At 40.8% G+C, this 15,637-nt stretch overlaps 2 protein-coding genes across 3 annotated transcripts in view; one reads left to right on the top strand and one right to left on the bottom strand.

The window, feature by feature from the left end:
* Positions 1-1,827, top strand: part of smurf2 (SMAD specific E3 ubiquitin protein ligase 2) — a 66,923-nt gene extending 65,096 nt beyond the window's left edge. The window contains exon 19 of the mRNA XM_039740585.1: positions 871-1,827. Coding sequence (XP_039596519.1) covers positions 871-970 — 100 coding nt within the window. The 3' untranslated portion in view covers positions 971-1,827. The remainder of the gene's footprint in view (positions 1-870) is intronic.
* Positions 1,828-15,637, bottom strand: part of LOC120518031 (centrosomal protein of 95 kDa-like) — a 29,312-nt gene continuing 15,502 nt past the window's right edge. For both annotated transcript variants that reach the window (XM_039740584.1, XM_039740583.1), the window contains 15 exons: positions 10,436-10,552; positions 9,908-10,128; positions 9,627-9,696; positions 9,385-9,443; positions 6,280-6,419; positions 6,075-6,198; positions 5,884-5,998; positions 5,678-5,805; positions 5,459-5,549; positions 5,210-5,376; positions 5,022-5,096; positions 2,616-2,768; positions 2,385-2,531; positions 2,210-2,281; positions 1,828-2,125 (listed from right to left, as the gene is read on the bottom strand). In XM_039740584.1, coding sequence (XP_039596518.1) covers positions 1,949-2,125; positions 2,210-2,281; positions 2,385-2,531; positions 2,616-2,768; positions 5,022-5,096; positions 5,210-5,376; positions 5,459-5,549; positions 5,678-5,805; positions 5,884-5,998; positions 6,075-6,198; positions 6,280-6,419; positions 9,385-9,443; positions 9,627-9,696; positions 9,908-10,128; positions 10,436-10,552 — 1,856 coding nt within the window. In that variant the 3' untranslated portion in view covers positions 1,828-1,948. The remainder of the gene's footprint in view (positions 2,126-2,209; positions 2,282-2,384; positions 2,532-2,615; positions 2,769-5,021; positions 5,097-5,209; positions 5,377-5,458; positions 5,550-5,677; positions 5,806-5,883; positions 5,999-6,074; positions 6,199-6,279; positions 6,420-9,384; positions 9,444-9,626; positions 9,697-9,907; positions 10,129-10,435; positions 10,553-15,637) is intronic.

The raw sequence follows: 15,637 nt of genomic DNA, 5'->3' as shown, positions 1-15,637 counted from the left end.
AATGCAAATAAAAAAAAGTTTCTGAAACAATACAAGTCAATGGTGGCCAGCGTTGGACAAAAGCAAAAAAATTCAAATTGTCCATACAAACAAATTGTGCTGCGTAATCCACACATCAAATCATCCAGTCGTACGCTCACAAAGTCCTAAACTCCTGTTCATTTTAATATTTGAGTAAAATTACTACTTTTGGAAAACACTTGTGAAAGACCGTGAAGCGCCCGCAGACACAAAAAAGTCTCCCTTTGCTTGTGTCATATAATCCTGCAAAACACACACGTTTATTAATATTTTAACAAAAAACACCAGCCTTTTGCACGCTGAGTAACGTGATTTTTTTTTTTAAATATTGTTTGCAGTTGTCTCTATTAAAACATATCTTTGGTAGCTCTGTTCTGCATTAAAACACAAGATTACAATTTTTTCTTTAATGTTATCTAATATTCTCCTGTTAAGGCAGAAGGCGCCAGGAGCAGTGACTGACTGACTGGCCTTCCTATTGGGTGGTAGGGTGCAGGAGTCGTGTGTGGCTCCACCCAGAATTGGCCCCGCTCTGCTTGCTTTCCTATTGGGAGGCAGGGTGCAGGAGTCGTGTGTGGCTCCGCCCAGAATTGACCCCCACTTTAGTGTTGGAGAGACGGGAGAAACCCAGCATCTCCCATCATTTCATTAGATGGTTTTGACCCAAATTGATTCTAAAATTACCCCAAAATGTCCACTTTTCCCAAGCTGACGCAGGACTCTATGGCAGACTTGCCAATCCTTTAGTGTGTGAAGTTCACCCTTATGCCATCTACCTCCACTTTTATTACAGTGCCTGCTTGTTTTTCTAGCACTTTTCCTTAATTGTTTTTTCCTTTTCTTTTCCAGCTTTAATCGTATCGACATTCCTCCCTATGAGAGTTATGAGAAGTTATATGAGAAGCTCCTCACGGCCATTGAAGAGACGTGTGGGTTTGCAGTTGAGTGAGCAGCTCTCACTTCTCACCTAGGACTTCCTGCTGTCTGCCTTTGGGCTGAGAAATTGCCCACAGCTGTTACCTGAACCCTCCGTGCTGACAGAAGCTCCACCCAGACCACTGCTGTCGATGTAGTCCGAGTTCTGGTGTGATGGCCTATACAAGGCCAGGACACTTCAGGGAAATAAAGCTGCTGTCATTGCTACCTGTAGACACTCCAGTAACTTGCCAGATGGACACACAGTAGATGGGGGTGCCTTCAAGTTCTTCTCCAACCATTCCTTTGCAGGCACAAAACAAAGGTGGTGCTGGAAGTCTGCTGGGCTTTTTTTTTTTTTTCCCTTTTCCCCAACCCCCAAACCTCCCCCCAAAGCCATCATCCTCTTCCTCGCCTTACAGGAGCAACAGGCACATCTTTCCAAGCTTGTCGGCAGCTTGGCGTTTTCATTTTATTTGAAAAGTGTACATTTGCAGAAGTCCTGTTAATGGTGCTTTGTACAGAAGTGGCCTGAGTGGACGTGGTCATCACTGGTTGGGTGGGCAAGCGATTAATCTTCCTAACATTTTTTGCACATCTACGGACTGGAGTTACTTAGAGGGCAACTCTCATCCAGTTACCAAATAGTTTTACAGACTGACTTTCCCCTTTGTACACATCCAGCCAGCTGTAACACTAACGGCAGCGCACTGGCACGGGGGCCATTTCACACGACAACTTCTGGCTCTTCCTTTTGTTTATTTTTATTTTATTTTATTTTTTTTTCCTTCTCTCTGTATTTATTTGTGTGTTTCGCTGTCCACATTCCCACTCTTGTTTACTCTTATGTACCAGATGCATCAGATGAGCAATAAACTGTTTGCACCTTCACCGTGTCTACACGTCTTTAATGTCATTATTAGCTGCGCCACACGATTTAATAAATAAGTTAAAACCCTGATTATATTAAGACATTAGAAAGGTAAGTGATTAGTTTACATCATTGTCAGCATCAAGGCAGGTGGCCTGCACTGTACTGGAAAGAAGCCATGTGCAATCGCTGCCTCAGCCGCTCTGCCTCCAATTTGCGGAAGTAGTCATCCTCGTCGTTCTGGACGATGACGCGCTGCAGCTGATCAATTTCCTCTTTCATCTTATCCCGCAGCTCCTTCTTCATTTTTTGAAGCGCCTGTAACCAAAGTCAGGCAATACGATGATTAGCTAGTGAAGAACAGTGAGCTGTTACAGAGACCCTCGCTGGCACCACACTCACCTTCTCCTGGGCTTTCCTTCGCACCTGGATGTCCTCACGCTCCTGGGCCAGCATTTCAGCCATAAGAGAAAACTGCAAGAAAAGGAACATTAGGACAGGATGATGAGTGCCTTGTCTCAGCCCACCACCAATAATAAGAATAATGGTCCAGCTTTGAGCTACAGCTCATACACACCTGGCTCTTGTAGTAGTTCTCCATCGACTCCATCTGATCTTGGTGGTGTCTCCACTGCTCGTCACGTTGCTGCTTGGCATTGGAACGCAACTCCAGTAGCTGTTGCTTCTGCACTTTTAAGCCCTCCTCGAACAAGTTCTTGAATATCTATGGTTGGGTTTGAGAACAGAAAAAGTTAAAAGTTCAAAAATGGCACTTACCCCTAAAAGGCCCCAGTGTGCCATCACTTACTCTCTCTTCATGTGTCCTCGCGCGCAGCATTTTGGCACGCAGCCGTACGTGGTAATCATTGTAGTATTTCCTTGCCCGTGCGACCTCCTGCCTGTGATCCCTCATTTGTCTTTTGGCCATCTTCTGCTCTTGGATTCGCTGTTTAAAATCTTTCTGTAATACATAGAAGATCAAAAGGTCAGAATGCCATCTTCTCAAAAAAATTTAAAACATGTAGGCCATATGTTTCTTACCTTGTTGCTTTAACAAGCTAAAAACAACATCACAATATGTTAACATTTACATATGTAACAATAACGGAAAGAACACGGGGGATTTGAAATTTGTGACTTGTTGCCGGTTTACTAGCACGTTCACCTAAGAATTTCACTTTGTTCATTAGACTGGCCATACATAGCAATAGATGCAGCAGGATCTGGTTAGCTTGCGTTTCCCACATCATTCAACAAGTAAATCTGTCACATACACTGATAAATTCAAAGCTTAAGGACACTGACTGTCTTGTAACAGCAGCACATAAAAAGATGTCGACTATCTGATAACGGCACACGTCAGCTTACAGGTCTGATTTATCCCTGACCTTGACATTAAAAACACATAATCAAGATGTTGAATGCAGATCTGGGCAGATGGAAACACCCGAGTGATTTTGATAAGCAAATTAAGTATTTGAACCATACACATTAATATTTAGTACAGCCAAAACCGCTTCAAGGCACGAACTCTACAAGATCTGAGGGTATCCGGTGGTATCTGGCGCCAGGGCAAGAGCAGCAGCTTCTCCTCAAAACTCATCTTGTTCCAACAAAGCCCCCAGATGCTTGACTGGATTGATGTCTGGTAAGTCTGAACACCACCTTCAACTCTTATGTTCCTCAAACCATTCCTGAGCAATGTGGTAGGGTGCATTAACAATCAGGGAATACAATGGCCAGGAAGAGCTGTACCTGATCTGCAATGATGTTCAGGTGGGTGGGACACAGCAATGCATGGACCTTTGGTTTTGCAGCAGAACACTCCCTCTACTTTTTTTTCTCCTGTCTACATACAGTGCATTGTGGTGCCATCTCTTCCCTAAGCTGGCAATGCAGAATGGAAAATGGAACCACCACCCTTTTCCCATTAATCCAAAGTCCAGCCTTGATGGATGTGTGCCCATTGTAGGCACTTTTGACAGTGGACTGGGGTTAGCATGGGCACACCAAATGGCTTTCAGTTACACAGTCCCAAATGCAGCAGGGTGTCTTGGCAGACATTACTCCTGTAACCATAACTCAAATTATCTGTGATTTGTACCCATCAGTAGGTTCTTAGCAGATGGGACGGGCAGCCTTTGGTGACATTGTGTCAATGAAACTTGACAGCCCAGCCCAAGCCCAAGCCCCTGTCCCCAGTCATGCTTTTTCTCCTCTTCCGAGTCTGGTGATAGGCACTCACCACAACTGAGCATGAGCACACCACAAGCCCTGCCATTTCTCAAATGTTCAACTTACCCATAGTGATTGGGCCCTTATCAAAGTCACTTTGGTACCTGCAAACATCTTCTGCATTCAATACCTTCACCATGGGTATCTAATGTCAACTTGATGTCCATGCTATCCGACTTTGATATACACCATTGTTATGAAAAGGGCAGCACCATTCGCTGCACGGAGTAGTCATGACATTTGCACAGGTCAGTGTCCATATCTTTAGAAAATATTGATACATTTCAAGCGAACTGAATACTTTTGCAAGGCACTTTGTGTATACAATGAACATAACAGGTGTGCCAAAATTTCAAAACATGAACATGGCTGATTTTTCATATATATTAAGTTTGTGTGTTTTTTAAAAAAAAAATGGGGGGGACACACGTGAAACTTCAAGACAGTCCGGCTGGTTGCGATTCAAACATGGCTTCAGAGGCCTGAGAGATGGCAGCTGCACTCACCATAGTGGCATCAGGCTGCATCTAGTGGATCATCTCTTAAAATGCCAAGGCTTTAAGTTGGATTCTGTTGACCAGAAGGTAAATAAATGTAAAGGAGCACAAGGCATTGAGATTCAAGGGCTGTTCCTCAATTTGTTTTACAGTATAATGTACTTTGTCAAGACCACCATACATCTGCAGACTGGTGTGCTGTTAAATGTTGCCAAATGCACATCTGGACAAAGGAGAAGATGTACGAGTAGTGGCGGTGGCCTCGGCAGGTAGTTTGGAAAGATTTTTTTTTTCTTGCTACAGGATATGAAGTCATAGGTTATTGTGAATAAAGTTACCTAAAAAAATATACATTGGAGACAATCCACCCTGAACAAGTTTAACCTACAAGAACTCTTGCTGGGCTGGAGCCCCTCTTCTTCACCCTCAATCCATTTAGCTGTCCCAGACCCAATTTACAATAAGGATGTCGACATACTCACCAGCCTCTGATTGTGCTCCCTTTCTTTTCGGATAATTGCTGCCAGAAGATCATGTTTTCGTTGTGCATCATCCACCTACCAGGAAACAGGACATGCCATTAGGTCATTTAAAGGGTGGGCTCGGTTCTCATGAATGCCATACAAACGAACAAGCAAAAATAATCTAAGGATGTGCCAGGTCCTTATACCTCATTGATGAGCTTAACTCTGCTCCTGTAGTCATTGGTAGGGCTTGAGAGCTGCTCTATCTGCCTGAACTGCTGTTGCCACATCCTTTTTAGTGTTGGGTGAGACACTTGAAGATGAGGGAACTCCTCTAGCAGCAGTGGGAGAAGATTGTGGTCTTTGATCTTCACTGATTGAAATACAAAGGTGTACCTGTGCGTTATAAGTCGGTTGGAAAATAACAGACTATTCTCTACATTTCAAGAACTTACTGGGGACAGGTTTCTTGGCTTGGACTGGCTGCTTTGCGGAGAGTTGCTTACATGGTCTGTTCAAGTCCTTTCTTTGCTTCACTTTCTGGTCCTACAGGAAACATACATCTGAATCATTCCTCATAAGACAGATGTAGCAGTTGATCCCCATGCTACAGGAGGACCTTTGCTCGCTGGACAACATCTCAGAGGGGTGCGTTAGGTTGAGGGGTTTCTAACCTTGCCTTTTCTCCTCTTGTTTTCATCTTGCCCTAGCACATCTTCAAATTCTGAGTATAGGCTGCGACACGCACGGGGTGGTGATGGGGAGAGGGAGCGGGTTCGTGCCAGTTTACTAGTCTCTGGTGCTGCAGATTAAAAGACAGATTAGTGTAAACATTTAGCAGTGTGCCACGTATAAAACACACACACAGCCCATGACTTACCAGAGCCCCACTTCCTCTGTTTGCACTCCATGGCGCTGTCACTGTGGTGAGATAACAAATCCTCATCTGCTACACCAGTTGGCTTAGATTTTCCCTCTAGTGCCACCTTCAGCATCTGTGGTTAAACAAAACGCTGTTAGACCCGAGATCTAACTGGCAAGTCAACAATATCCTCCAACTATCCCACTCACCAGATCCAGCTCCTCTAGTCTGCGTGAAAGCTTCTCAGACATCTCTTGAAGTTCTCTTTCGGCTCGCCTGTTCATGGCACGCCTCCGTGACAATGGTTCGTCTTGAAAAGAGGATGTCAGGTCTCTGTCCAATCAATAAATGGCACAATGAAACATTACGATAGCAACAAAGAGACCACTGGCCACCTTTTGGACAATGACGTACATTGGAGATTTCTCATCAGAGTCTGCCGGGTCATCTTCCTGCCACCCGTCGTAACTCCTGGTGTCACGGCTTAAACTCATCAGTCGAACTTCGGGTTGTGAGCGAAAGGCCACTCTTTTGAAGGCACTATGAGGACAACTCTGAAAAGAAAACAGCATGTGGTATACATGAGCTGGCTGGAATACCAAGCATGACAATGCCTGCATTCTCATTTGAAACTGCACCTTGTGACATTAAGATACCCTCCAAAGTTCTAGCTAGAAGGATTGAGAAAGTGCTTCCTATTGTAATATCACAAAACCAAACCAGATTTATTAAAGGTAAACACTAAGCTTTTAATCTTTGATGCTTAATATATTCATCTAACACCCCAAAGATCTTACTTTCTTTGTTCCAAACCCAAATTTGTACAATGTGGTGAAGAGGTAGTCCCATTCAACCATGTCAAATGCTTTTTCTGCATCCAAACATATGTGCATTGATCAGACTACCCTATACCAGTCCAGATGCCTCAGTTTGTATTAACATTATTATTTCGGACTACTTCAAACTAGAACATGATACTCAGCCAATGGCTTAATGGTGAATACAAAGAGCAGTGGTTGTTTACTTTCAAACTACAGAGATAAAAGAGGATTTTCAGAGAAGGTCTTGAACAGAAAATATCATTATATGCAGATGATATGGTACTGTACATATCTGACCAAGAAAATTCTGTGCCAGCAGTCCTAAACGCACTAGCAGACTCAAAATTAACTTGAATAAAAACATGCTTTTTCCAGTGAATTCTCTAGCACACAATACTAGACTGGACACCTTCCCATTTCTCTTAGTAGGTCAGTTTAAATATCTAGGGGTAAATGCCACAAGTAAATCTAAAGCTCTTTTTCAACAAATGTTTAATTTTTTTTTTCAATGCAGACCGCCAACAAGATGTGAACAGATGGTCTACCCTCCATCTCACATTAGCAGGTAGAATCAACACTGCTAAGATGAACATCCTTCCCAAGCTTCTTTTTCTATTTCAAACCATCCCCATATACATTAACAAATCTTTTTTTTTTTTTTTTAAATAAATCCATTTATTTGAAACATCCACGTATCCAGAGGACAACTCTACAACGACCAAAAGCAGAAGGGGGCATGGCACTACCTAACTTTCAAATTTTATTACTGAGCGGCAAATATACAGGCCATAACAGACCTGGACAGCGACACAAATTGATGAATAGACACAAGCCTGGTCTGCTATAGAATTAAAATCTTGCAGTCCTTTTTATATTCCCTACTCTGTGCCTCGGTAAATACAAATTATTCTCAATACACTAGTAATCCAATTGCTCTTCAATCACTCGGATTATGGAACCAATGTAGGAAGCACTTTAAGACAGTGACGCTCTTACCTGTTGCACATCTACATGACAACCTTTCTTTTCCACCCTCTCAGACATACACAGTAATTAATGCTTGGAAAAAAGGGTAGGATTAAAACATTGTACATCGATAATCTTTTTGCATCGTATGAGCAATGAAGCTTCAAATTTAACTTCTCGTCAACACAATTTTTCGACTACTTTCAAGCTAGAAAATTTGCTTAATGGAACCTGCCCAAATTTTGCTCACCTTCCACCTACAGTATTTCTATTCCAGAAGAAATACTGATCAGTCTTGAAGACTCAGCTAGCATCTCCACAATTTATAAAAACATTTTAAAGCAGCTTCCTTTCAAAGATCCCAGGGCACAATGGGGAAAGGATCTTTCACTTAACATTTCAGAAAAGTAGTTGAAGGCAGCCATGCACAAAATTCTCTCTAGCTCCATATGTGGAAAGAATTCAATTACTAAACTTTTAATCGAGAAAAATGTGCTCGATAGAAGATTCTAACTATCCAAAATGTTTCCAGGGCAAGAGTTAACCTATAAATGTTGCAATCTAGCTCCAGCCTCACTGAGCCACATGTTTTGGGCATAAACCAAATACTGTATATACTCGCGCATAAGTCAGGTCTTGAAACCCGAAAAATTGATCATAAAAATCAGACACCGACTTATACGCCCAAAAATGAGACGCTTAATTTTTTTGTAACATCTTCTTGCCTCCTCCAATTTCCCATCAGTTTCTCAGCCGCATCAAAGTCTGTTGCAGCAGCACAGTTACCCATTTCTTTCGCTACTTCAACGACGTTTAATTTAAAACCAGCTTAATATTCTTCTGCTCGAACGCTCCATCGTAGATTAGGGATGCTCTTACAATAAAGGTGTATGAGATACAAAAAAACACAAATCAGTGCAAATGTCACTTCAGAATAGTTGGGGTATTGAGAGAGAGAGAGAGAGAGAGATTAGGAGTACACGCTGACGCACCGCATCGCCACACCCACATACAAAAACAGGCTGTGTGTTCCATGGTTACTCTCTCAGGTGGGTGTTAGCATATCATAATCTCTTGGACCAATATTGTGAGTTTTCCACATTTGACTTATATGACTGACATTATAAAATACCAGAAATTATACGTTAAAATCAACTCCCGACTTATCTGTGGAAGAACTTATCCGCAAGTATATATGGCAAGTATCACTTTGAACAAACATCTCTAAATGCCTTTCAGACAGCCTGTGTGTCACAATTACTCCTAACCCGTTAACAGTTGTGTTTGGTGGACTCCCAGATGGGCTTAAAGTAGAGAAGGACAAACAAATTGTAATTGCCTTTACCTCATTACTAGCATGTAGACTTATCTTGCTCAGCTGGAAGAATCCCAACCCACCACTTTTAAGTCCGAGGGTAACTGATGTCCTATACTATCTGTGATTATTAAAAATCTAATTCTCACTGAGGGGATCTGTTCAAACTTTTTTTTAAAAAAATATGATTGGATCTAATCAGTAACATTTAGAATAAGATTCTATATTAGGGAAAAGGATAATCTTCATTCCTTGCTGCTCCAAAGATTTGCTTTGTTGATTGGCTTTCTTCTCCTTCATTTTTGGGGGAGGTGAAATTTGGTTTTGTTAAGTTTGATTTGATTATATGGATTGTTATTTGCTTTTACTTTGATTAAAATTGATAAAATAAAAAAAAAATAAAAAATGAAACCACACCTTTACTGGCGGACTAGCATCCTGCTCCTTAAACTGGCTTCTTTTTGTCTCCTCATGAGCTGAAAACAGGACAGTAAAGAGCTGTAATGAGTAAAATGTTCTAAAGAAGGAGGACTTACTTACTTAAACATGGAGATAACTAGGAGGAAGGCAAACTTTAGATGATGGAAAAATCAGCAGATGCTCATGTGCAATATGGAATTGTTGATTCGCTCACAATTAAAATAAATAAAATGGACTACCTGGAAAAGGAGCTGAAGGGCCCTCATTGGCATATACTGGAGGAGACAAGGATCTTTGCATTTCAGGAATCTTATGAAATAAGAAATAAAAAAAAAAAAAGAGGAGTTTAGATACTTACAGGAAAATCTAATAGTCTGGCATTAGATGTGTCTAGTCCAATTGAAAGAGGTGTCCATTGGCTATCATGCAGCAATTTTTCTTTGCAGTATAAAAAGCCCCCTTGCTTAATTGGGTAGCTACTGCTGTTAAACTAAGACCATGCCATACAAATATTTCTTACAGTTTGATCCGGTAAAGTGCTCCTGTGCTCATACAAGAAGGCCGAATTGGTCTGCTTTGGTCCTCGTAACATATGGTCCGCCAAAGGCTCTGCTCTGGTTTGGGTAGGCTGGTATGGAGGTTGCAAAGGTATGGCCTGACAAACTGGCCTTTCCACATGCTTGACTCTGGACTGTGTAGTGCTACAGGACTCCAGCTGGTTAGATGAGACCATGCCATCCACTGTTCAAGAAAAGACATGTAATAAAAATTAACTGATCTCTTGCATAAGAGGCACACATAGATTAAAGGTGCAGCTGTACTGCAGTATGCCATTAAATAGGTAACTTAACCTGGCTACTGGGCTCCAAACACAGACAAGTTACCCGTAAACTGGCACACTGGACTACAATAGCACCTTTATGTATGCCACGAAACGGGTGGCTTAACTGTTTTTTGAGCCCTATTGCCAGGTTATATCAGAAAGTCGTCTTCTCCCCCAACTCCCCAGGCAAATCTACTGAAGAAAACACATGCATCTGCATCTCACCTCGTGCCTTTACAGCACCCAAGCCAGAAGTAGAGGGCCTGTTCTCATCATCATTCTCCTCCATCCATGTGCCCACTCTGGGGCAAGGTGTCACTCCAAGGCTTCTGTTTACTCTAGCTAAAAGGAAATGAGAGAAGGAGAACCAGTAAAAAAACTCAGATGGAGTGTTTTAGTCATTTAGTTCAACACCAGAGGATGTGAAGAGCGCACTAGTGTGTCAGGCCGCCCAATACTTGTTTAAAAAATTAAGTATTCCCCATGGATAAGCAAACTATGCTGCATTAAAATGAAGCGAGTACTACATGTCCCAGTAGTTAAAAGTGCACAATAAAATACTTGTGTTAGAAAGCAGCCCACAATAAGAGTATGTGACACACCTTCACACCACATACTGGGCCAATGATAAGTTGAACTAGTCTTATTCCCCACTCCCCCATGTCAATATTTACAAGCCACTGCAATAGAGCTCAGATAGGTTGGTTTCAAGGGCATATGACCCACAGCATATGTTAAGTTGATTTGTGTGCCATTTTTAATAGTGATAGAATACCTTTCTTGATGTGCAACAACAGCATTTCACCACAAAGCACACATTCTGTTTCTCTTCTTGGTACTCAAATGTGGCACTCGGTGCCACAGCCCACCTGCCAAGTTGTTTTGCCTGCCTTATTAAAGTCATCCCTGATGGAGGATCACAGGAATTGTGGGGTAGAGGGGTCCTTTCCTTTCATCGAATTGGCTGGCCAAGCAATATTTCAGCTGTGGAATGGCCAAATGGGGGAGGCAGCTTGATGGATGAGGTCTCCAGGACTCTAACCAAATCCAAATCACATTATGTGATATCATCTACTGTTAAATTCTGCTCCGTACTTGTAAAATTTTTATTTTTATACCAATTTGAGGATTTGTTCTGATCTGTGTATTGACACCCTTCTTTTTGACACGCACTGCAAGCCCAACCTACCTGGAAAGGGGTCTCTTTTTGAACTGCCTTTCCCTAGGTTTCTTCCATTTTTTCCCTACAAGGGTTTTCTTTTGGGAGTTTTTCCTTGTCTTCTTAGAGAGTCAAGGCTGGGGGGCTGTCAAGAGGCAGGGCCTGTTAAAGCCTATTGTAGCACTTCTTGTGTGATTTTGGGCTATACAAAAAAAAAATGGTATTGTATTTTCATGAGATAAATTAAGATGCAGCAAAACTTCAGAATTGTGGCTTTGTTTAAAAAAAAAAAAAACTGTCCTCTCATAAAATTTGTGGAAAAACACTGTTGAGCCAAAACATTATGCCCACTCTCATATGAAATGAATGACATTGACGCTCTTGTATCAATGGCACATGCAAAGGTCACGGATATATTATTAGATGGTAAGCTGACATTACAGACTTGTGGTCAACATGAATGACTAGTAGTAGACCTGAATGTGGAGGGGACACTGGCGCACGCATGTTGTTGCCGCTCCTCCATGTTATCAATACTTTTCGTTAAAATTGTGTTAAGTTTACATTTTTTGCAATTATTCACTTTCTTTTTATAGTATGTATAGTTCATGGATGCAAGTGACTTGAACTGGTGTTGATTTGAATTTACCTTGATAAGGGCCAGACAACTGGGTTAGAACATTTCTGAAACGGTGCTCACAGTTAGCTGTGGTTGGTGCCTACTGAGAGTGTTCGGGGTGGGGGGTTTGGGAGGAGCTGGGGGGGGCTATTGACTGGGTGTTAGACGTCCAAGACTCATTGATGCAAGAGGTCAGCAAAGGCTATCACATCTGGTAAGAACCAAATGAATGGCTACTGTGCCACTAATCACAGAAAACTTTAACAAAGGTTATGGGAGTATTTTGTCATGACACATAGCGCATCAAACTCTGCTGTGGATGGGGATGTAGAGCTGCAGACCAGTCAGAGTGCTCATGCTAATCTCTGTTCACTACAGAAAATGCCTACAATAGGCACAGAGGCAGAACTGGACCTTGGATTAATAAAAGAAGGTCATCTGGTCTGACGAATCCTATTTTCTGTTGCATCATGTGGACAGCGTGCGTACATCATCTATCTGGGAAAGAAATGGCATCAGGATCTAGTATAGAAAGACGACAAGCCAGTGCAGGAGTGCGATTCTTTGGCCAGTGTTCTACTAGGACACCCTGGGTCCGGAAATACATGTGGAAATTTACTTGATGCATACCTCCTACCTGAACAGACCAAGTAATGGTATCTTTCAGCAGGATAATGCACTCTGTATTGTATGTCAAATGAGTATCTCCTTAGAATTCCAAGAACAAAACTGGTGAGTGAGGCGTTTGGCCTTCTGCTGCTATGCACCTAAAATCTGGAATAGCCTGCCAATAGGAATTCACCAGGCTGATACAGTAGAGCACTTTAAAACACTGCTGAAAGCACATTACTTTAACAAGGCCTTTTTATAACTTCAATTTAACTTAATTTAACTTAATCCTGATACTCTATATGTTCAATTCATCATAATAACTATTCATGGTGGCTCTAAAATCCGTACTGACCCCTACTCTCTCTTCTGTTTCTTTTTCCGGTTTCTTTGTGGTGGTGGCCTGCGCCACCCCCACCTACTCAAAGCTTCATGATGCTCCAACAATGATGGATGGATTAAAAGGCAGAAGTCTACGTGACCATCATCATCATTAAGCCCTTCCGTGAGAACCCTAAATCCAAAGAGGACTGTTTCATTTATGTTAGGTAGAATGCCCAGAGGGGAACTGGGCGTTCTCATGGTCTGCAATCCCTACAGATTTTATTTTTTCTCCAGCCGTCTGGAGTTTTTTTGTTTTTTCTGTCCCCCCTGGCCATTGAACCTTACTCTTATTCGATGTTACTTAATGTTGATTTATTTTGTTTTCTTATTGTGTCTTTTATTTTTCTATTCTTTATTATGTAAAGCACTTTGAGCTACTGTTTGTATGAAAATGTGTTATATAAATAAATGTTGTTGTTGTTGTTGTTGTATGTGAATAGTCTGAGGACTATAATGATGAGTTGAAGTTTCTGCACTGGCCTCCAACTTCCCCAGATCTCAATCCAATCGAGCAACCGTGGGATGTGTTGGAACAATAAGTCCAGTTTGTGAGTAATCCGTGTTCTATAAACAAATGCTGCCACTTTATTTTATACACATTTAATGTGCTACAAAGCCATCTGAGTTACCTTTAGTGGTCAAAGTCCACATCATTTCTACAGTAGCTAAATGTGCCATCTGGCTAAATTCCAGTGTTTCACACTGAGAGGATTACATTCTAAAACTGCAATTAGTGTTTTAGAAATTAGAATACTCATAACACAGTGGATCCCATGTTCAACGCTGGGAGTCAGTCCCCTGTGGCTGCAGGCTTTCATCCCACCCAGCTTCTGTTTTTACTTTACTCCCACCTTTATCAAGCAAGCTATAAATTCAAGTTTGGTTATTTTGTCATCGGTCTAGAAATGGACATGCTAAATATATCTAGAATTAATCAAGAATTTGAGAGTTAAATGGGTAAGAAATCATTCTATTTGCATTTTAATATTTTGCTCTTTTTAAATGTTAAGGTTATTTATGCTATTATTTTCTAATAAGCACAGACTTGAGTAACAGTGAAATAGCTGTTCTTTATCATTCTGTATGGTCTGTACTGGTGTTCGCTCAACTCATCATTAATTATCAGTGGTCAAATACAATTAAAGAGAGCAAACCGAATTAAGCACTTAATGGCAGAGGAAAAAAATACAATTTCTTATAAATGTAAATCTTGTACCACCAACCAAAGATTACAGCCATCAATCATATTGAACTCATACTGGGCCAATTTAAAGTTGCCAGTCCACCCAACTACAAATGTTTAGATAGCATTTTGAATTTTTCCACAAACACAGGGAACACCTGCAAACTGCATAAAAGACACCTCACAAGGAAAATGAATCTGAAGCCAATCATTATGAAAAATTTAGAACAGCTACAGAACCAGCATGACAATGGTATACGTCCTAAGTTATTACTTTGATGGTATTACAGGTTTTTAATCTTTAGATCTAAATGAACAGAAAACGTTTATATGCATTGCTGATACATGCACTTGAAGGGACATTCCTGAATCGCCCCAAACTGACAACTATCACCAGTAAAATGTTCCGATCAACAACTAGTACCATAATATACAGTATGCTACAAATCAATACATGGCAGACACGATCAATCAGGATTTTAATAATAATATTTGTGACCTGGTCTAATAAACTGCTAGCAAAAGGGAAAAGAAAAAACAAAACAAGCAAACACAGACACACACAGAGTAGTAGGACTGTCGTGTGTGCAGAGTACAGTGAAATCTTTACTAGCGTGTTCAACCACCACGCAACACATGACCTTAAGTAACATCAGCTTTGCTTAGTTAATAATTAAATACAAAATTGTGGTGTTTAGAATATTTTTTTTGAGTACAAGAGCACAATATGTCTGAAGAGGGAAAAAAAATGCACATTAAAGCTCAACCATGAACATTCTTTATACCTTTTTTTTTCTCCTCAATGGATAAATTCACATCCTTTAGTATGACATTAAAAATATGACACGACTTACTGCACTCGGCATGTCAAGGGGTTGTTGGGTTGAGTCCAATTGTAGATTTTTGATCATAATTTATAGCAGGATCAAACTGCTAGAAAATGGAATCTAAAAATCTACAAAACTAGTGAGAGTGTGGACACAAAGTCATTTGAGCAACATATGGAATTAACATCAAATTTCTTACTAACTACATTCAAGTTGAGTTTGTTTTACCTACCTGCTCTCAGAGTCTCAGACTAATTTTTGTAGTACAATGTTTATTTATTTTTTTTTTTTCAGGAAATTTTGGAATTAAATCACTTTTATTCCAAAGTGGAGGACATTCAGAACATGCTGGTAAAATAAGGACGAAGCCTTACTGATGACAGTGTGTAAATGATATAGTACATTTTATACATAAAATACATAGTAATATTAAAAATAAAACTTATAAATACAGTCACACACACATTTCCCTAAATGCTGTACAAATCACAAGTGCAGAATGTCTTGCTCAGGTTCAAGAAGTAATTCAGTGGTTTTAAGTGAACTCACAAACCTCTTGTTTATAATAGGATGTCCTAGCCAGTAGGAACGTTTAAAGAACCGTTTTGTCATGCATGTACAAATCAGTTTCTTTTATAATGCTTAG

Source organism: Polypterus senegalus, chromosome 17, assembly GCF_016835505.1.
Source record: "Polypterus senegalus isolate Bchr_013 chromosome 17, ASM1683550v1, whole genome shotgun sequence".
In the NCBI taxonomy this organism is placed as follows: Eukaryota; Metazoa; Chordata; class Cladistia; order Polypteriformes; family Polypteridae; genus Polypterus; species Polypterus senegalus.
This window is presented reverse-complemented; position numbering and strand designations above follow the sequence as displayed.